The sequence below is a fragment of the Primulina tabacum genome, unplaced genomic scaffold, assembly GCF_025594145.1.
Source record: "Primulina tabacum isolate GXHZ01 unplaced genomic scaffold, ASM2559414v2 Contig388, whole genome shotgun sequence".
NCBI classification, from domain to species: Eukaryota; Viridiplantae; Streptophyta; class Magnoliopsida; order Lamiales; family Gesneriaceae; genus Primulina; species Primulina tabacum.
In genome coordinates this window covers 61,907-83,012 of record NW_027459735.1, presented here as the reverse complement: position 1 = coordinate 83,012, position 21,106 = coordinate 61,907, and the positions used below count along the sequence as shown (strand labels likewise).

At 31.7% G+C, this 21,106-nt stretch overlaps 1 protein-coding gene and 1 long non-coding RNA gene across 5 annotated transcripts; both read right to left on the bottom strand.

Annotated features, from left to right (window-relative positions):
• Positions 1-571: 571 nt before the first annotated feature.
• LOC142534142 (uncharacterized) lies at positions 572-2,314 on the bottom strand. 3 transcript variants are annotated; one of them, XR_012816919.1, is made up of 4 exons: positions 2,153-2,314; positions 1,609-1,816; positions 1,364-1,531; positions 572-1,269 (listed from the first exon to the last, which is right to left on the bottom strand). It is a non-coding gene; the product is annotated as an uncharacterized LOC142534142 (long non-coding RNA). The 3 variants fall into 3 exon arrangements; XR_012816918.1 differs by lacking the exon at positions 2,153-2,314 and having other exon boundaries at positions 572-890; positions 976-1,269; positions 1,609-2,130; XR_012816917.1 differs by lacking the exon at positions 2,153-2,314 and having other exon boundaries at positions 1,609-2,130.
• A 12,214-nt stretch (positions 2,315-14,528) lies between these two features.
• Positions 14,529-16,271, bottom strand: LOC142534139 (putative ubiquitin-like-specific protease 2A). 2 transcript variants are annotated; one of them, XM_075641059.1, is made up of 6 exons: positions 16,110-16,271; positions 15,566-15,773; positions 15,321-15,488; positions 15,095-15,226; positions 14,933-15,014; positions 14,529-14,847 (listed from the first exon to the last, which is right to left on the bottom strand). In XM_075641059.1, exons 3-6 carry the CDS (start codon positions 15,476-15,478, stop codon positions 14,725-14,727), a joined length of 495 nt encoding a protein of 164 aa, XP_075497174.1. In that variant the 5' UTR covers positions 15,479-15,488; positions 15,566-15,773; positions 16,110-16,271; the 3' UTR covers positions 14,529-14,724. The 2 variants fall into 2 exon arrangements, with proteins under 2 accessions (XP_075497174.1, XP_075497173.1); XM_075641058.1 differs by lacking the exon at positions 16,110-16,271 and having other exon boundaries at positions 15,566-16,087.
• Between the last annotated feature and the right edge of the window lie 4,835 nt (positions 16,272-21,106).

Sequence of the window (21,106 nt, the reverse complement as noted above, 5' to 3'; positions counted from 1 at the left end):
GATTAGATCTTCTCCCATCAAATATTCGAAAGAATTAAAATAAATCCATTAAATAATTAATTTTAAACTTATGTTCGAATTCATACTTTCAGAAAATCTCATCATCGAATATTTAATTACACGATAATAATAATTTTATATACTTTAATCGGGTTTGATACTATTTCATGGTCCAGCATACTAATGTCTTAATAAAATAGAATAAATGGTAGTTGAATAGATATTTTGTTAACATTAGGGATCGATTGGGGTTTTTACATCACAGGCAAATAAACAGAGTCTTGAGTCTCAGGACAGATATTGTATTATTGATTTTCTTTAAAGGAAGAAGGATTTTTATTTAATATGGCTTCGAGGTCTCTCTCCTTCGTAAATGTTTTTTTCACCACACAACTCAACACGAGATTCAAGCAAGCAATTTTTGAAGTAGAGTGCTACACTTAAAGTGTCTCAATGGTAATTGATGTGAAACTGAGAATTTGTACCCACACTTCAATATTGCAGTCAAGAATTCTTGCAGTTTACAAATGACAACAAAAACAACACCATGTGTATGTATGCACGTTAACTAGAAGATGTCATTCCTCCTCATCGCTAGACTCAATTTCGAGCGACTCCAACTTTTCATAAAAACCCTCTAACTCCTCCTCGCCGAACCAATCGTTTCTCATCTGCGTCGAACCAGCAACAACAAACAACGTAGCGCCACCATGTTACGACATGATTCGCGAGCTTGCATCAATGGACAAAGTGAAGAAATAAAACATTTAACTCACAAAGTAAGGGTAGCCTTTATTGATGCTCAACTCTTGAGGAGCACTCTCCATGAAAAGATGTGTATAGTACAGAACAAAAACACCACATTCCTCACCATTTCTCTGCTGTGGAACCTGAATTTCAATTTTTTTTTAAGAAACAGAGAACGTATAACAGTTTAAGTCATTTATAAACGTTCATACTCGAGGACATTGCTACCTCGGGAACCAAAAGGGGAATGTCATTAATCAGCTTTATGTTCTCATGTCTATCCTGTGTTTCGAATATGTCCACGACGAAACTGTGAATTGTAAAAGCATTTTAAGTGAATCATGAAACATAAAGTGGGCATTTTAAAGTATCATCCATACTCAAAAGTACCTTCGTATAAGGGGCTCGAGTCTCAAAGGATCCAACGCACGCAGCGAGTCGAGCAGCAGCATACATGGAGTCCTGGTTCCGGATTTCAGGCTTTCACCAAAGTGACACATGATCAAGAGATACCAGTGAGACCTAATAAAATAATGCATTGATTAGTCCGTACCGAATGGGATGCCCTTAAGGGCAGGCAGGCAATGCAAGGTTTTGTTGTAAGAAGGTTGCATACCACATGACAATGGGAACAAAAACATATGTTTTCGAAAATATGTTCTCCTTCTTGATCCAAGTCAGTACCCTATCTCTAAAACATTCGTTATTGTACATGCAAAACCATAGACAGTTTAAGTATGTGCACCGGTCCCTTTTCTCTTCTGGAGTATCCATCCATATTCTCCTACAAAATCACCAAATTTTCGCAAAACTATATATATATCTTGGACTCAATGGCATTGTAAATTGATAAAACCATACCGGAAATAGCGATCGAACACGTTGTCATACAACCTTCCGCGTAGGGCAGATTTTATCCTCGGAAGTCTCCTTGGTAACCCAAGAGAACGAAAGTTGTGGGAGACATCATTCCAATCACTTGAGACAGATCTTTTTTGTTTACATTTTCTATGAAGGTATGCACGTCTATTTGGGCACTCGTTCGGAATCCTTTCAATGGAAGACCCATCTGAAACAACCACATAGATCACGAGTCCACGGCGTTGTATCTTCTTAACAAACAAAAACAGGAAAAATAAAATTTAGAGATTTTGCTAAGCAAGCCCTTTAATTAACTCAAAAGTAAGACGATGAAACAGTGAGCGATTAAATCGATTCAAAGACAAAGAGGAAATCACACATCAGCACCACAAATCGATTCAAAAAGAAACAGAACAAGCCCGCATTTATGTGAAGAAGTAACAATCCAAAATCAAACCAACACGAAACATAAGCGAAAAACGAGCAATGCACAGATGTAGGATTCTTTTTAATTTTTTTAAAAAGGTGAAAAGTTGAATTAAACCATCGTCCCGATCTTCATTCTTTGCTCCTTCGAAACCCTCGTTGGAATCTTCATGAACCCCTGGATTCAAGCAGCAGAAGGAGTTTGCTCAGTGAACTGGAAGTAAACCACGACATGCAAACATGTTTCCCGTGGCCGTCGCAGAGAACGTCGAGGAGGTGGTGGTTCTAGTTACGGAACGGTCGGGAATAATAAAAATAATAATAATAATTATATAATTTTTAATTGAAAAAAATCATTAAATCTTTTTAAAAAAATTACAGAAAACATATTAATCAATGGGAAAGGAGGACTGGTTTAAAAATGGACCTTTATTTTTTTTTACCTGAAGTAAATGACAAAATCTTGATTAAATAACATGGGGGCCGCTCCCCTTTCACCCTTCTTCGATACACATATTTGATCTCCATTTTACAATTTTTACTTTCTCCCTGAAAATGTATCTGGACACGAAGTTTCACCGGTTCATTCCATCCTACATGTAAGAGCACTACCCCATGATAGAATCAAGGTCCAAATTTAGCCACACATACATGGAGTCCACTAATTTTTTTAAAATCACATATGTGTGTGAATCTTGTTCATCCAAATTATGTGGGGACACAGCCCCACATGTAGCATCGACCTAACCAGTTTCACCCACTATTGTTAACTAGCTTTCCTACACATGCGTACAAAAATAAATATTTTTCTTTTTTAAATTGGAAGTAGAAAAAATATTATATCTTGAAATTTTAAAAATAGTGTTTTTGTTAATTATTTTAATTTTAAAAAATCTAACAACAAATAAGCTATATAAGCAATTAATATTTCACATTTTCTCCATCCGTTGGATTTTCATTTATTATTAATCATATTAGCGGGATTAATAGCTCTCTCGTGAAACAGTTTCATGGATCTTTATCCGTGAGACGAGTCAACTTTGTTCATATTTACATAATAAATAATATTTTTTTATACAAAATAATATTTTTTCATGGGTGACATCCGTCTCACGAAAATTTTTGTGTTGTATGAACCTAAAATCCAAAGGGGTATCATTAAATACCGAATCTTGCGTTCTATAGACATATTTTAACAGTGGTTTCAAAATTTCCCATTTTTTGTACGATCCCGCGGTTCGATATGATGAACGTGTATTGATCTCCCGATCTTCTCATAAGATTTATTTCGTCAAATGGACAAGTAACGTTAATTAAGGTCACATTTTACAATAAATGAGAATAATACAAAATAAGTAGGATATAAAATAGAAGATTTGATTATTTAGCCTTTCATTTTATATGTTTTTTAGGCAATTTATCATTATTATAATTTGGCAAAGACTTGTGTGAGACCGTCTCACAGGTCGTATTTCATGAGACAGATCACTTATTTGGGTTATTCATAAAAAAATTTACTTTTTATGCTAAGAGTAATACTTTTTAGTATGAATATCGGTAGGGTTGACCCGTCTCACAGATAAAGATTCGTGAGACCGTCTCACAAGACACATATTCTTATAATTTATACCAACCTACAAAGTAAAGGGGTAGCCCCAAACCGACTAATTTCCAAGTAATATGTCTTACTATCGGATCTCATTATCCAGAAAGAGTTCTGGCCCAACCAATTGAAAGCCCACGCTATTTAAACATTGTCATTGGGCCATTGGACCCACCTCGTATGTAAAATAAAAATATTCTTGGCAAATATTTACGTAATATTGTCTTGTTTAAATTATAAAAGATATAGCATAGTTGAAATTTAAATGTCTACAAATATTAAGGGTGCTCATATACATTATTTAAAATATAGCATAAGATAATTTAATACAAGTATTTGTGCTAAAAAAAATTTTGACCCGATAGATTTAGCTCAGGTCCAATAGGATAAAATTACTTGACGAAGCCCAAAACAGTGACAGATGAATCCCGCCAGTTATCCAGAGAAATTTTGAGCGAGTAAAATAGAGGACAAGAAAAGAAAATCGTGAATATTGGCAGAAATTGGAGGAACTCTCCATAGGTGAAACAAAAGGAAAACATCAGTAGATTGAGAAAACACGTCTCAACACTCCAGAAACTTGCAATCACACTGCAAAAATCTCTAAATTTTATGTTCAAGTTTTTTTTTTATCAATTTTCAAATGCTTTATGCATTTTTCATTCCTGTTTTTAAAAAAGTTTATTGTAAATTTCCATATTTTGTGAATTCTTCGTGATTTATGAATATATAATCATGTCAGAAATTTATTTCTTAAACATTCAACTTTATTTTTATTCTTGTCCTTTGTTTTGGTGAGTTTAATAGCTTAACATATGATTATTAATGATTAAGTTTGGAATTCATAATCATTTTGTTCAAGATGTTAGTTTTTTTTTTTTTTTTTTAGTTTTTACACAAACTGATTCACTTACACCTGACACGCCCACAAGCTACAAATTTTATATGAGCAAAAATTGGCATATCCGGTGAGAGAAAAATGTATTCCGTCGAAAAGACGAAACAATCAAAGAAAGTGAAGGGAGTGGAAGTTCCAACAAATTTTGAAGAAGATAATGTTGAAAGAGTTGCACATGAAGTTCCAGTTCAAGATATGATTTAATCATTTGAAGGCCAAATTCATGGCCATGAACATTTAAGGAAACTCATGTGACTAAATACACGAGAAAGTAATGTAGGAATTATATGGGTCGATATTATGACAAATTGGTCGCCTAGATTTCACAAACTTTATCTGGATTACATAGATATGAATAACCCATATCCTAAGGGTTATAAAACGTCTGAATTCATCTTGTTCTCTGTACAAGACAATAAATCTTGCATATAGACAGATTCACTATCCAACATGGGGAGTTGGCTAATCTAGAGAATTTCGCCAACTTAAAACTCATGTTATTTTCTACTCACTCATTGGTATAACTTTTTGGTATACCTCTTTGCCTAAAAATTATTTTAACATGGCAAGAAATGGAAAGGCAATTTCGCAAATTTTTTTTTTATATAGAAATGAGCCAGAAGTGTAAATTGCTGATTTATATAGAATCACACAAAGAAGTGGGGAGTCTGTTGAATTGTATATTGATAAATTAAAAAAAATTTGAAAAATAGTTGCAATGTTTTCTTTCCAGATATAGAATTTATGAAAATAGGCCAGAAAGATTGAGTTTTGAACTAAGAAACAAGTTTTCAGGGGCGGAGTTCCGGGATTTCTTTGAGTTGACTACTAAAGTGACCAAATGTGAGGAATTACTAAATGAGGATCTAACTTCCAAGAAGTATTCTTATTTAGCTTCTATTCTCCATTTCTTATTGTATCTGCTTTTATATCTGATTGATTGCCTGTGATTTCGGGAACGAAATCGTATCTTAGGGGCGGAGAAATATAATGCCCGAGATTTGCTGTGTTGTTAATCTGAAATGATTCGTTAATTAATTGATGTGATTATAGACGGAACAGATCAGACCGGGAGAGCCGAAAAGAAGATTGATCTATGTGTGAGGATAAGCTCTCGCGCATATGCGCGACCGCGTCTCATATGAAAACTACTATTAGTTAATTTCCTATTAAATAATTGCTATCGATTTTTTGCTCCTCAATTTTTAAAATTTTGTCCATAAATTTTATATAATATTAAGATTGTGTCCGATTTAAAAAATTTATCTCTTATTTCTACAAGGACTCTATTAAGAGATGCACCTTGAAGAATGAAATGGATCTTGCACATAAATAACTTCGTGAGGTGTATTCAATTCAGAGTTTTAATTACTTAAATGACTTTTTCAAACGATAGATTTTTATGGATTTGATAGATTTTTATGGACTTTTACAGAATCTCACAGATTTATAAACAGATTTATGTGAATTCATGTAAACTTTTTTGCAATATTTTTATAGACTTTTGTGAATTTTTTTTAAAGAATTTAAAAATTTGTACTTAATTATATCATATTATTTTTTATTAATTTCCTTGAACCAATAATTAATTAACATATATAACATATTCAGTTTAAAATATTTTTTCAAAATTTATATTAATAAATGAATTTATTTATTTAAAAGTTAAATCATTTAATTCTTATATGTGTATATATGTGGGTTTGTATGCATGCTTATAAATTTTTTTAAAATATATCAATTGATTAATCTGTAAATTTGTTTTTAAATTGATAATATACATGTGAAAAGAATATTTGTGTGAATATAATTTTGTATAAAAATATCATAGCTTACATATTAATTGAAATTGAAAATGATAAAAAGAATTTAAAAAATCGTGGTTGGTGCGAGGCTATTCAATTATTAAGAATTAAGCGATATTTTTTTGGATCATCTTTTATTATTACTGCATATTACATTAATTTGTATAAATCATAAATTAAAAATCACAAAATCAATTATGGAATTTAAAATTTCCTATGATATTAAAATAAAAAATTATTAAATGAACAATCAGCCAAAAAATGAAAAATAAAAAAAAGAAAGATGAAAATATATATAGAGATATACTTCCAAAATTTGAGAGAGTAATAGAAATAGAGGAGAGAAAATAAGAAAAGAGATAAACAGCTTGTGTATGAGTTAGAAGTTTTAAAAATCCATCCAAATCTTTGGGTTGAACCAAATACAATTTTTGACAATTTATAGTTGTACTTTAGGTTTTAATGTTTGTATGTTGATTAATTCCATGAAGTTATTAAAAGTGTATTGAAAATTTGAATACCTATAAACTTTTATAGAGTTTTTAAAAGTCAATGTTGAATACCACTTGACTTTTTAAAACTCTATAAAAGTCTATTTTGAATACCACTAGACTTCTATATAGTATGTAAAAGTCTAAGTTGAATACATCTAGATTTTTAAAATCTATAAAAGTCATTAAAAGTCAATATTAAGATTTTTATATAAATCTGATTTTCCTGGATACTGTGGTTTTTTTATTGATTATTATGTTTTTTTAATCTTTCCATTAGAGATTTATTCGAATTAGTATTTCGACTTTGAGAATTAGGGGTTTTATGAATTTGGTATTTGTGAAAAATTAAAATGACGGGTCTTTTTTATTTTAAGTTTTTGCACAAATTGGATTGAAATTAGGGATTCTATTTGGTTTTAGGAAAGTTTTGTGGACTTGATGTGACTTTTTATCATTACTTTTAACCCTTAAATCGAGAGAAGGACCAACTTGATCAAAATTTTGAAACATTTAGATTTGACCAAATTGGCTCTTCCGTCGATTTGAAAGTTAAAACTAATGGTAAAAAGTCATGTGCCATTCATGTCTCCCAAAACCCCCTAAAACTCAGAATATAATTCCTATTTTCAATCCAATTTCGTACAAAAATTTAAAGAAAGAAGACTCATCATTTTAAGCAACAAAAAGATTTATTCTTCCTAACAAAAAATGAAATTTAATCAACATTAGCTGCCACAAAAATTTAGTTAATCTACGGCTTAAATTTTCACAAAATTCAAAATAATAATTACTTTATGTCCTCGTGCGTGCCTAGACACAGATGTCTAATGATTATATTTAGACCAATTCTATTTTATGTGATTCAATAATAACAATTGATTTTAACAAACTTATCGTGCTAAATTTTAATATAAATATTTATATTATATGATTTTTGTCTTAAATATTTAAAATTAACTTACTAAATATTAATTGGATATAATAAAAATTAAATTATTAATATATATACACAAGCATATATTCATCATTAAATTATGGGAATAGGTCTTATGTGCAATACGATCTTATTGATATATATAAATTATATGGGTCGACCTGATCCACATTTGTAGTGAAAATAAATACTTTGATATAAAAACAATATCTTTCACTAAAATCATCATATATTACTCAATATACTTTAGATATAAAAAAATAATATTTTTCGCTTAAATCAATATAGATTACATAATATTTATATATAAAATAACAAAAAATTATATTTTACAGTGAAATATAATACTCATGCCATAAAAAGTAATGCTATTCACGAGTCATTCGGGTCGGAAATCCGTCTCATAAAATTGTCACATAAATTTTTATATAAATTATATCGCTTCAAATCTAAAAAGATTATGTGTTTATCTACTTTAGAAGATAACTTAAAGTCAAATAAGCATCCTAATAAAGGATAATTAAGTAAGAAAACACCAGATATTCACCAAATAAACCTTACTTAATTACTGTTTAACTTATACTTCTGTTAGCTTATTATTTTTAATTTTCTCTTTTTTTTAATGAAACTTATATATATAATAGAATATATAAATAAAAAGTAATAAGTACATAAGTAAATATTCGGTGAGACACAGGTACAAGTCGGCAATTGGATTTTATGATCTACCTACGAATAGTTCTGAAGTGTACTTAAAAAGTTGGTGGAAATTCTTGTGGTCTCTTTCGATACCCCATAAAGTCTGTATCTTCTGGTGGCGGGATTTTGCATAATATAATCCCTACATCAGGTAATCTGCTGGTACATCATATCCCTACCATTGGAGCATGTCCATTATGCCACTTTGCTTATGACTCATCTAGTCACGCTTTGTTCTCATGCCCAGCGATCAGAAGTTGCTGGAAAGATACTAGTTATTGGCCATTTCTAAAGATAGTACGAATGATGGAGGTGTTTGATATTACTTTATGGATGAAGAGCAAACTTAACAGAAAGGATTTTGAATTCTTTGCCACAAGAACTTATGCAGTATGGATGGAGAGACTTAGAACAGTACATAACAATGATTCTAAGAAGAAGGGTATTAATGTCGAATGGTGCGAGACCATGCTCTGCGGTTACCAAGAGGCGAGAACATCCATGCTAATTTCAGCAAGCAGAAGAGAGAACATATATCATCACCGAGTCGATGGATAGCACCACCAATCAACCAATTGCGTTTGGACGTAGATGCAGCTTATAATGTCAATTCCAATCGATATGCAATCGGCGGTGTTGTGCGAAATCACGAGGGCCAGACATTGCTAGCTTTTGGGAAGCAAATTACTAAACCACCATCTATAGTAGCCGCTGAACTTATTGCAATTGAGGAAGGATTTCAAATGACTCAGACTCAAAATTTGAGGATAAACCAGATTACATCGGATTCTCTGATGGCAGTGCAAGCGACTCACTAGTCCAGCAGAGGACTTTGGATACACTGGGGCCTTTCCAACAAAGATTAGGAATTTATTGGCAACTCATGCCCATTTAGAATGAGAACATGTCTTGCGCACCGCAAATGGTGTTGCGCACTCGTTAGCCTCTTTTGCTATTTCATCTCCCTCACCTTTCGTGTGGATTTGTGGAGAGTTTCCTGTTTGGTTAGTAAAGCTTATAATCGAGTATCTTACTTTGTTTTGAATAAAATTACAAGTTTTTCTGTCAAAAAAAAAAATGAATGAATGTATATACACAAAAACACAAACTAATTCACAATTTCTTCCTGTAAAAGAAAGAGCTTCTTCCTTCTCCACTCTTCACCATCACACACACACACACACACACAAACACACACACACACATATATATAATGAGTAGGTCTCTTGTGAGACGGTCTCATGAATAACCCAAATAACCGATATTCACAATAAAAAGTAATACTTTTAGCATAAAAAATAATATTTTTTTCATGGATGACCCAAATAAGAGATCCGTCTCACAAAATACGACCCGTGAGACCGTCTCACACAAGTTTTTGCCATATATAATTGTATATATACATACATCACTGATCAATTACTCGTATATTTTCTGAGATTTCTACCCAATTCAAAGGTTTGTTTATTTAATATGTATATTTTTTGAATTACGAAATATATATTTTTATTTCATTTGTTTCTCGATTCACTGTTTCATACGGTAGATTTTTTGAACAACTTGAACACAACTGTTTTGAACAATCCTATTATCAAAGTTTTTCTGGAATGTTCATGAAATGTTAAATTCTATTTTGTTCTATTAATTTGTCCAAAATATTCCAAATTGCAGTTTTAGTGATATAAGTAGGTCAGTGTATTCGTTTAAACTTTTTTTCGTTGGATTATTGATATGATGTCGAAAAATTATGATATAACACTGAAACTTGCTATCATGTCCGGCTTATAAAATGAAAATAGGGAACAATTTATTGGAGTAAAACTGCAAATTTAAAGTTTCTTGGACGAAAAATAGACTATGGACAATCCATCTAGATGCAATTACTTGAGCTAAAAGATTTCTGATTATTTAGTACTTCACTGATAAGTAACTAATTATTGTTATTTTATTATTTTTATTTTTATTATTATCAATCAGGAATTCAATAGGTAAAATTCCGCAAATAACGAGGAGAAATAACTAATTTTCCAAAAATATTATTATAGCTATATAATTTAAAAAGGAACGTTTCGGGGGTAGCAGATGGATTCATTGCCTATTTAATGAATGAGAACTTCTTTTGTTTCCTTATAATTCGATCAAAACTTTAAATTGCTTCTTCGACTTGAATTAGGATACTTTGCAACTGGTAAAAGATTTCTGCGAATGATTGAAGGGAGACTCAAGAGTCCGAAAAATATCGTAGCAGGCGAAAATATTGATTCGCGGCCTTCAATGGTTGAGTTATCCAAGTATCTGAAACCCATTCCTGTGAAAACTAGAACCATTCGCCAACAGATATGGCCGCCGCCTGTTCTTGATTCTCCGGGCGTTTCGAGTCGCGATCAGGATAACAATCATTATCCGCAAGTTTTGGGTTCTGAAGCAAGTGTACAGCCTGATCTTCTTGATTCTTGTCGAGGTTCGAGTTCTGGGGAGGAGGAGAAGGAAAAGGAGAAGGAGAAGGGGAAGAAGTTAGGGTCCGGTGATGATTCTGAAAAGTTGAAGCGAAAATTAGAGGAAACTGAGAATGGGCCTGGAAGGGGTGATAGTAAGATTCAAAAAACTGATTCTGGGGTGGATTATCCAAAAAATACGGACACGGATCATGATGGAGAAACCAGAGAATCAGAGATCGATATCAGGAATTCAACTTCATCCAGGGTGCGGGAGGGAAGTACAGATGATCAACCCGCGGATATCAAAAACCGGGTAACCTCTTCTCCTGCGGCACCGAATACCCCCAAAATATACGCTTGCAGTTTCTGCAGCAAAGCGTTTTCGAGTCACTTGGCATTGGGTGGCCACAAATCGAGTCACAACAAGTTCAAGATGGTAATCTACAACGCCATTGATCACAGACGTAAGAAGCAATATATCACCAATACATGTCATCAAGAAACTGGCAAAATTGCTTCGAGTGAGAAAAATATTGCAGCAACCCCAGAATCAGTTGGTGATGAAAGAACACACACATGTAAGATATGTTTCGAGAAATTCCCATCTGGCCAAGCTCTCGGAGGTCACCAGAGACACCATTGGTCTGGTAATATGCCGGAGCAGAAGACACAATCTGCTACTAAAATCTTGGATTTTGATCTTAATGAGTTGCCTAAAGAAGAAAATGAAGATCCTTCTTCAAAGTGTTGAATTCCGTAGGTCTGTGAGGTACAGTGATGGGTTACTTTTATTTGTTTTTTCTGGTTTCCCTTTTAGGGTTTTGGCTTGAGTTAAACAATTAATCTATGCATTGAACTGGTTCTATGTTTTGTTTTATTTTTTTTTTATTCAACGGGTTCGAGTGTTTTATCTAAATCTAAAATAAATTTAATTTCTCAAGATTATCTGGGTCTTGGGGTTTCACTCTTAAGATCAAAAGTCAATTGGTTTAAGTACTCTTTCTTTTGCACTTGCGTTTTCTTTTCCATATGGAGAGTATGAATGCAGATACTTTCACAAGTTTTTATATGATATTCTTACTGATTTTGTAGTTATGGAATCATAGGAAATAGGAACATAGAAAGATATGTTTGATAAGTCTCTTGTGAGATTGTCTCACGAATTTTTATTTGTGAGACGGATCAACCTTACCGATATTCACAATAAATAATAATACTCTTAGCATAAAAAGTAATATTTTTTCATGGATGATCCAAATAAGATATCTATATCACAAAATACGACTCGTGAGACCGTCTCACACAAGTTTTTGTCATGTATTAATGATGTTGAAGGATGCAACCTTGTATACCAAACTAGTTTATAATATCGCATTATCGGATTGAAACTGATGCATACAATTTTTTCTATCAATTCAAATATTTTCTTATTGGAACAAAAAGATTTCTGATTGGTAATTGTATGCAAGAAGAATTTAATGTCCGCGTTGGTATAAACAAATATTAATTCATTAGTCATGACCCGTAATCAAAAGTATTTTCCTTGGACGAGCCTTTTGAAATTTCAGAAATTATCCTCAAAAAAGAAAATTCAGAAATCAATAAAAAAAAGGAGATACAAACATTATCGGAACAAACATCACCATGAATTCTAATATAATATTGGGAATACTGTAACAAAATTCTAGTAATTAAATCGTTATGTTGAATATTTACTAAATAAATTCAATTTTAGTAATTTTTAGAAATAGTTGCATTATTTTAGCTTTGTTAGATATTAATTGTGACAATAATATTCAACATTGAGAATTTTTTGACTTATAGTTAAATTAATTAAATTATTTGTTGTTATTGTTGAATTTATTCGGTCTTGTGAATATTCAATCATCTTAGGATTTCGAAGAAAATTTGATAGTTGTTCAAAGTCGGTTTTGTATTTTGAGACTGGTAATAGTTTCAAACTAATGTTTTGGTTGCATTTTGTTGCACAACAACTATTGATATATGCGTACATTGCAACCTTGATTTTTAAAATTTTTGTTCATGGTAATGTTTGTTTCTTTTGAATGGAATAAATTCTAGCTAATGAGCAGCTAGACTCCTCGTGGTGGTGCAGCAGTTGGAACATTATCGGAAAATGTCGTCGGAGCTCCTGTTCACGCTGGGGAACATGGCTGGAAAACATAAAGGACTTTGATCCTTACTCAATACGCCACAAATCAACCAAAGAACGAAGCAAAAATCGAACCAAGAAGCACACACTGAGACAGAGCCGCCAACCGTGATTGAATGCTCTGTTTTCTTCCGATTTCAGAACAGGAACGGAACATAGAGCTTGGGGAAATAGGTTTTTGGGTTTTAAGCTTCATCTCCGGCAGTTGGTGGCTCGACTCTGCGGCGGCAGTAGCTGGAAGAGGAGGGCGTCGGGCAGAGGGTTTGTGGATGGTTTGTTCTTTCTTCCTTTTGGTAAGCATATATATAAATATGTATTGTGTAATATGATACTGAAAATAGTAATTTGAGCTTAGTTATTATTTGTATTTATTTAGTAATATTGTGCTTTTTAATTTTTTATGTATTTTATATTGTTTAAATATCTGATATTTTAAAATATTTATTTTTAACATATTTTTAAATTTATTTGACATAATTAATTATTTTAATTAATCAACACAATAATTATTTTAATCATATCAAATTATCGAATAATAATTTTATATTGCCTTATATAACAAGAGATCGATACCAAATGATAGTAATAATTTTCCTTCCGAGATTCTTTTACTAGAACTGTGTTGTTGTTCTAGATTTTGGATTTTTGTTTGAATATCTTTTAGTGTTCCAATAATTTTTTCTTTTTTTTCCAAATATTTTTTAAATTTTACGTGATATATAGTATAACTGATTGTCATACTATACCATCTTTTGTATCTCTCTAAGATCTCCGGAGAGTTTAGATGAATCTGATACTATTTTTAGGAACATGTTATCTTGATTCATAAACTTATCTTAGGCTCTGATATGTCTCTATTTGTTCATGATGTCTAATCTTGATTAGATCTTCTCCCATCAAATATTCGAAAGAATTAAAATAAATCCATTAAATAATTAATTTTAAACTTATGTTCGAATTCATACTTTCAGAAAATCTCATCCTCGAATATTTAATTACACGATAATAATAATTTTATATACTTTAATCGGGTTTGATACTATTTCATGGTCCAGCATACTAATGTCTTAATAAAATAGAATAAATGGTAGTTGAATAGATATTTTGTTAACATTAGGGATCGATTGGGGTTTTTACATCACAGGCAAATAAACAGAGTCTTGAGTCTCAGGACAGATATTGTATTATTGATTTTCTTTAAAGGAAGAAGGATTTTTATTTAATATGGCTTCGAGATCTCTCTCCTTCGTAAATGTTTTTTTCACCACACAACTCAACACGAGATTCAAGCAAGCAATTTTTGAAGTAGAGTGCTACACTTAAAGTGTCTCAATGGTAATTGATGTGAAACTGAGAATTTGTACCCACACTTCAATATTGCAGTCAAGAATTCTTGCAGTTTACAAATGACAACAAAAACAACACCATGTGTATGTATGCACGTTAACTAGAAGATGTCATTCCTCCTCATCGCTAGACTCAATTTCGAGCGACTCCAACTTTTCATAAAAACCCTCTAACTCCTCCTCGCCGAACCAATCGTTTCTCATCTGCGTCGAACCAGCAACAACAAACAACGTAGCGCCACCATGTTACGACATGATTCGCGAGCTTGCATCAATGGACAAAGTGAAGAAATAAAACATTTAACTCACAAAGTAAGGGTAGCCTTTATTGATGCTCAACTCTTGAGGAGCACTCTCCATGAAAAGATGTGTATAGTACAGAACAAAAACACCACATTCCTCACCATTTCTCTGCTGTGGAACCTGAATTTCAATTTTTTTTTAAGAAACAGAGAACGTATAACAGTTTAAGTCATTTATAAACGTTCATACTCGAGGACATTGCTACCTCGGGAACCAAAAGGGGAATGTCATTAATCAGCTTTATGTTCTCATGTCTATCCTGTGTTTCGAATATGTCCACGACGAAACTGTGAATTGTAAAAGCATTTTAAGTGAATCATGAAACATAAAGTGGGCATTTTAAAGTATCATCCATACTCAAAAGTACCTTCGTATAAGGGGCTCGAGTCTCATAGGATCCAACGCACGCAGCGAGTCGAGCAGCAGCATACATGGAGTCCTGGTTCCGGATTTCAGGCTTTCACCAAAGTGACACATGATCAAGAGATACCAGTGAGACCTAATAAAATAATGCATTGATTAGTCCGTACCGAATGGGATGCCCTTAAGGGCAGGCAGGCAATGCAAGGTTTTGTTGTAAGAAGGTTGCATACCACATGACAATGGGAACAAAAACATATGTTTTCGAAAATATGTTCTCCTTCTTGATCCAAGTCAGTACCCTATCTCTAAAACATTCGTTATTGTACATGCAAAACCATAGACAGTTTAAGTATGTGCACCGGTCCCTTTTCTCTTCTGGAGTATCCATCCATATTCTCCTACAAAATCACCAAATTTTCGCAAAACTATATATATATCTTGGACTCAATGGCATTGTAAATTGATAAAACCATACCGGAAATAGCGATCGAACACGTTGTCATACAACCTTCCGCGTAGGGCAGATTTTATCCTCGGAAGTCTCCTTGGTAACCCAAGAGAACGAAAGTTGTGGGAGACATCATTCCAATCACTTGAGACAGATCTTTTTTGTTTACATTTTCTATGAAGGTATGCACGTCTATTTGGGCACTCGTTCGGAATCCTTTCAATGGAAGACCCATCTGAAACAACCACATAGATCACGAGTCCACGGCGTTGTATCTTCTTAACAAACAAAAACAGGAAAAATAAAATTTAGAGATTTTGCTAAGCAAGCCCTTTAATTAACTCAAAAGTAAGACGATGAAACAGTGAGCGATTAAATCGATTCAAAGACAAAGAGGAAATCACACATCAGCACCACAAATCGATTCAAAAAGAAACAGAACAAGCCCGCATTTATGTGAAGAAGTAACAATCCAAAATCAAACCAACACGAAACATAAGCGAAAAACGAGCAATGCACAGATGTAGGATTCTTTTTAATTTTTTTAAAAAGGTGAAAAGTTGAATTAAACCATCGTCCCGATCTTCATTCTTTGCTCCTTCGAAACCCTCGTTGGAATCTTCATGAACCCCTGGATTCAAGCAGCAGAAGGAGTTTGCTCAGTGAACTGGAAGTAAACCACGACATGCAAACATGTTTCCCGTGGCCGTCGCAGAGAACGTCGAGGAGGTGGTGGTTCTAGTTACGGAACGGTCGGGAATAATAAAAATAATAATAATATTATATAATTTTTAATTGAAAAAAATCATTAAATCTTTTTAAAAAAATTACAGAAAACATATTAATCAATGGGAAAGGAGGACTGGTTTAAAAATGGACCTTTATTTTTTTTTACCTGAAGTAAATGACAAAATCTTGATTAAATAACATGGGGGCCGCTCCCCTTTCACCCTTCTTCGATACACATATTTGATCTCCATTTTACAATTTTTACTTTCTCCCTGAAAATGTATCTGGACACGAAGTTTCACCGGTTCATTCCATCCTACATGTAAGAGCACTACCCCATGATAGAATCAAGGGTCCAAATTTAGCCACACATACATGGAGTCCACTAATTTTTTTAAAATCACATATGTGTGTGAATCTTGTTCATCCAAATTATGTGGGGACACAGCCCCCACATGTAGCATCGACCTAACCAGTTTCACCCACTATTGTTAACTAGCTTTCCTACACATGCGTACAAAAATAAATATTTTTCTTTTTTAAATTGGAAGTAGAAAAAATATTATATCTTGAAATTTTAAAAATAGTGTTTTTGTTAATTATTTTAATTTTAAAAAATCTAACAACAAATAAGCTATATAAGCAATTAATATTTCACATTTTCTCCATCCGTTGGATTTTCATTTATTATTAATCATATTAGCGGGATTAGTAGCTCTCTCGTGAGACAGTTTCATGGATCTTTATCCGTGAGACGAGTCAACTTTGTTCATATTTACATAATAAATAATATTTTTTTATACAAAATAATTTTTTTTCATGGGTGACATCCGTCTCACGAAAATTTTTGTGTTGTATGAACCTAAAATCCAAAGGGGTATCATTAAATACCGAATCTTGCGTTCTATAGACATATTTTAACAGTGGTTTCAAAATTTCCCATTTTTTGTACGATCCCGCGGTTCGATATGATGAACGTGTATTGATCTCCCGATCTTCTCATAAGATTTATTTCGTCAAATGGACAAGTAACGTTAATTAAGGTCACATTTTACAATAAATGAGAATAATACAAAATAAGTAGGATATAAAATAGAAGATTTGATTATTTAGCCTTTCATTTTATATGTTTTTTAGGCAATTTATCATTATTATAATTTGGCAAAGACTTGTGTGAGACCGTCTCACAGGTCGTATTTCGTGAGACAGATCACTTATTTGGGTTATTCATAAAAAAATTTACTTTTTATGCTAAGAGTAATACTTTTTAGTATGAATATCGGTAGGGTTGACCCGTCTCACAGATAAAGATTCGTGAGACCGTCTCACAAGACACATATTCTTATAATTTATACCAACCTACAAAGTAAAGGGGTAGCCCCAAACCGACTAATTTCCAAGTAATATGTCTTACTATCGGATCTCATTATCCAGAAAGAGTTCTGGCCCAACCAATTGAAAGCCCACGCTATTTAAACATTGTCATTGGGCCATTGGACCCACCTCGTATGTAAAATAAAAATATTCTTGGCAAATATTTACGTAATATTGTCTTGTTTAAATTATAAAAGATATAGCATAGTTGAAATTTAAATGTCTACAAATATTAAGGGTGCTCATATACATTATTTAAAATATAGCATAAGATAATTTAATACAAGTATTTGTGCTAAAAAAAATTTTGACCCGATAGATTTAGCTCAGGTCCAATAGGATAAAATTACTTGACGAAGCCCAAAACAGTGACAGATGAATCCCGCCAGTTATCCAGAGAAATTTTGAGCGAGTAAAATAGAGGACAAGAAAAGAAAATCGTGAATATTGGCAGAAATTGGAGGAACTCTCCATAGGTGAAACAAAAGGAAAACAGTCAGTAGATTGAGAAAACACGTCTCAACACTCCAGAAACTTGCAATCACACTGCAAAAATCTCTAAATTTTATGTTCAAGTTTTTTTTTTTATCAATTTTCAAATGCTTTATGCATTTTTCATTCCTGTTTTTAAAAAAGTTTATTGTAAATTTCCATATTTTGTGAATTCTTCGTGATTTATGAATATATAATCATGTCAGAAATTTATTTCTTAAACATTCAACTTTATTTTTATTCTTGTCCTTTGTTTTGGTGAGTTTAATAGCTTAACATATGATTATTAATGATTAAGTTTGGAATTCATAATCATTTTGTTCAAGATGTTAGTTTTTTTTTTTTTTTTTTTAGTGTTTACACAAACTGATTCACTTACACCTGACACGCCCACAAGCTACAAATTTTATATGAGCAAAAATTGGCATATCCGGTGAGAGAAAAATGTATTCCGTCGAAAAGACGAAACAATCAAAGAAAGTGAAGGGAGTGGAAGTTCCAACAAATTTTGAAGAAGATAATGTTGAAAGAGTTGCACATGAAGTTCCAGTTCAAGATATGATTTAATCATTTGAAGGCCAAATTCATGGCCATGAACATTTAAGGAAACTCATGTGACTAAATACACGAGAAAGTAATGTAGGAATTATATGGGTCGATATTATGACAAATCGGTCGCCTAGATTTCACAAACTTTATCTGGATTACATAGATATGAATAACCCATATCCTAAGGGTTATAAAACGTCTGAATTCATCTTGTTCTCTGTACAAGACAATAAATCTTGCATATAGACAGATTCACTATCCAACATGGGGAGTTGGCTAATCTAGAGAATTTCGCCAACTTAAAACTCATGTTATTTTCTACTCACTCATTGGTATAACTTTTTTGGTATACCTCTTTGCCTAAAAATTATTTTAACATGGCAAGAAATGGAAAGGCAATTTCGCAAATTTTTTTTTATATAGAAATGAGCCAGAAGTGTAAATTGCTGATTTATATAGAATCACACAAAGAAGTGGGGAGTCTGTTGAATTGTATATTGATAAATTAAAAAAAATTTGAAAAATAGTTGCAATGTTTTCTTTCCAGATATAGAATTTATGAAAATAGGCCAGAAAGATTGAGTTTTGAACTAAGAAACAAGTTTTCAGGGGCGGAGTTCCGGGATTTCTTTGAGTTGACTACTAAAGTGACCAAATGTGAGGAATTACTAAATGAGGATCTAACTTCCAAGAAGTATTCTTATTTAGCTTCTATTCTCCATTTCTTATTGTATCTGCTTTTATATCTGATTGATTGCCTGTGATTTCGGGAACGAAATCGTATCTTAGGGGCGGAGAAATATAATGCCCGAGATTTGCTGTGTTGTTAATCTGAAATGATTCGTTAATTAATTGATGTGATTATAGACGGAACAGATCAGACCGGGAGAGCCGAAAAGAAGATTGATCTATGTGTGAGGATAAGCTCTCGCGCATATGCGCGACCGCGTCTCATATGAAAACTACTATTAGTTAATTTCCTATTAAATAATTGCTATCGATTTTTTGCTCCTCAATTTTTAAAATTTTGTCCATAAATTTTATATAATATTAAGATTGTGTCCGATTTAAAAAATTTATCTCTTATTTCTACAAGGACTCTATTAAGAGATGCACCTTGAAGAATGAAATGGATCTTGCACATAAATAACTTCGTGAGGTGTATTCAATTCAGAGTTTTAATTACTTAAATGACTTTTTCAAACGATAGATTTTTATGGATTTGATAGATTTTTATTGACTTTTACAGAATCTCACAGATTTATAAACAGATTTATGTGAATTCATGTAGACTTTTTTGCAATATTTTTATAGACTTTTGTGAATTTTTTTTAAAGAATTTAAAAATTTGTACTTAATTATATCATATTATTTTTTATTAATTTCCTTGAACCAATAATTAATTAACATATATAACATATTCAGTTTAAAATATTTTTTCAAAATTTATATTAATAAATGAATTTATTTATTTAAAAGTTAAATCATTTAATTCTTATATGTGTATATATGTAGGTTTGTATGCATGCTTATAAATTTTTTTAAAATACATCAATTGATTAATCTGTAAATTTGTTTTTAAATTGATAATATACATGTGAAAAGAATATTTGTGTGAATATAATTTTGTATAAAAATATCATAGCTTACATATTAATTGAAATTGAAAATGATAAAAAGAATTTAAAAAATCGTGGTTGGTGCGAGGCTATTCAATTATTAAGAATTAAGCGATATTTTTTTGGATCATCTTTTATTATTACTGCATATTACATTAATTTGTATAAATCATAAATTAAAAATCACAAAATCAATTATGGAATTTAAAATTTCCTATGATATTAAAATAAAAAATTATTAAATGAACAATCAGCCAAAAAATGAAAAATAAAAAAAAGAAAGATGAAAATATATATAGAGATATACTTCCAAAATTTGAGAGAGTAATAGAAATAGAGGAGAGAAAATAAGAAAAGAGATAAACAGCTTGTGTATGAGTTAGAAGTTTTAAAAATCCATCCAAATCTTTGGGTTGAACCAAATACAATTTTTGACAATTTATAGTTGTACTTTAGGTTTTAATGTTTGTATGTTGATTAATTCCATGAAGTTATTAAAAGTGTATTGAAAATTTGAATACCTATAAACTTTTATAGAGTTTTTAAAAGTCAATGTTGAATACCACTTGACTTTTTAAAACTCTATAAAAGTCTATTTTGAATACCACTAGACTTCTATATAGTATGTAAAAGTCTAAGTTGAATACATCTAGATTTTTAAAATCTATAAAAGTCATTAAAAGTCAATATTAAGATTTTTATATAAATCCGATTTTCCTGGATACTGTGGTTTTTTTATTGATTATTATGTTTTTTTAATCTTTCCATTAGAGATTTATTCGAATTAGTATTTCGACTTTGAGAA

Coding starts and splice junctions, on each gene's coding strand:
- LOC142534139 (XM_075641059.1), bottom strand. CDS start 15,478: ATGGATACTCCAGAAGAGAAAAGGGACCGGTGCACATACTTAAACTGT. Junction 15,227..15,320: donor TTTGTTCCCATTGTCATGTG/GTATGCAACCTT, acceptor TTATTTTATTAG/GTCTCACTGGTATCTCTTGA. Junction 15,015..15,094: donor CTCGAGCCCCTTATACGAAG/GTACTTTTGAGT, acceptor TACAATTCACAG/TTTCGTCGTGGACATATTCG.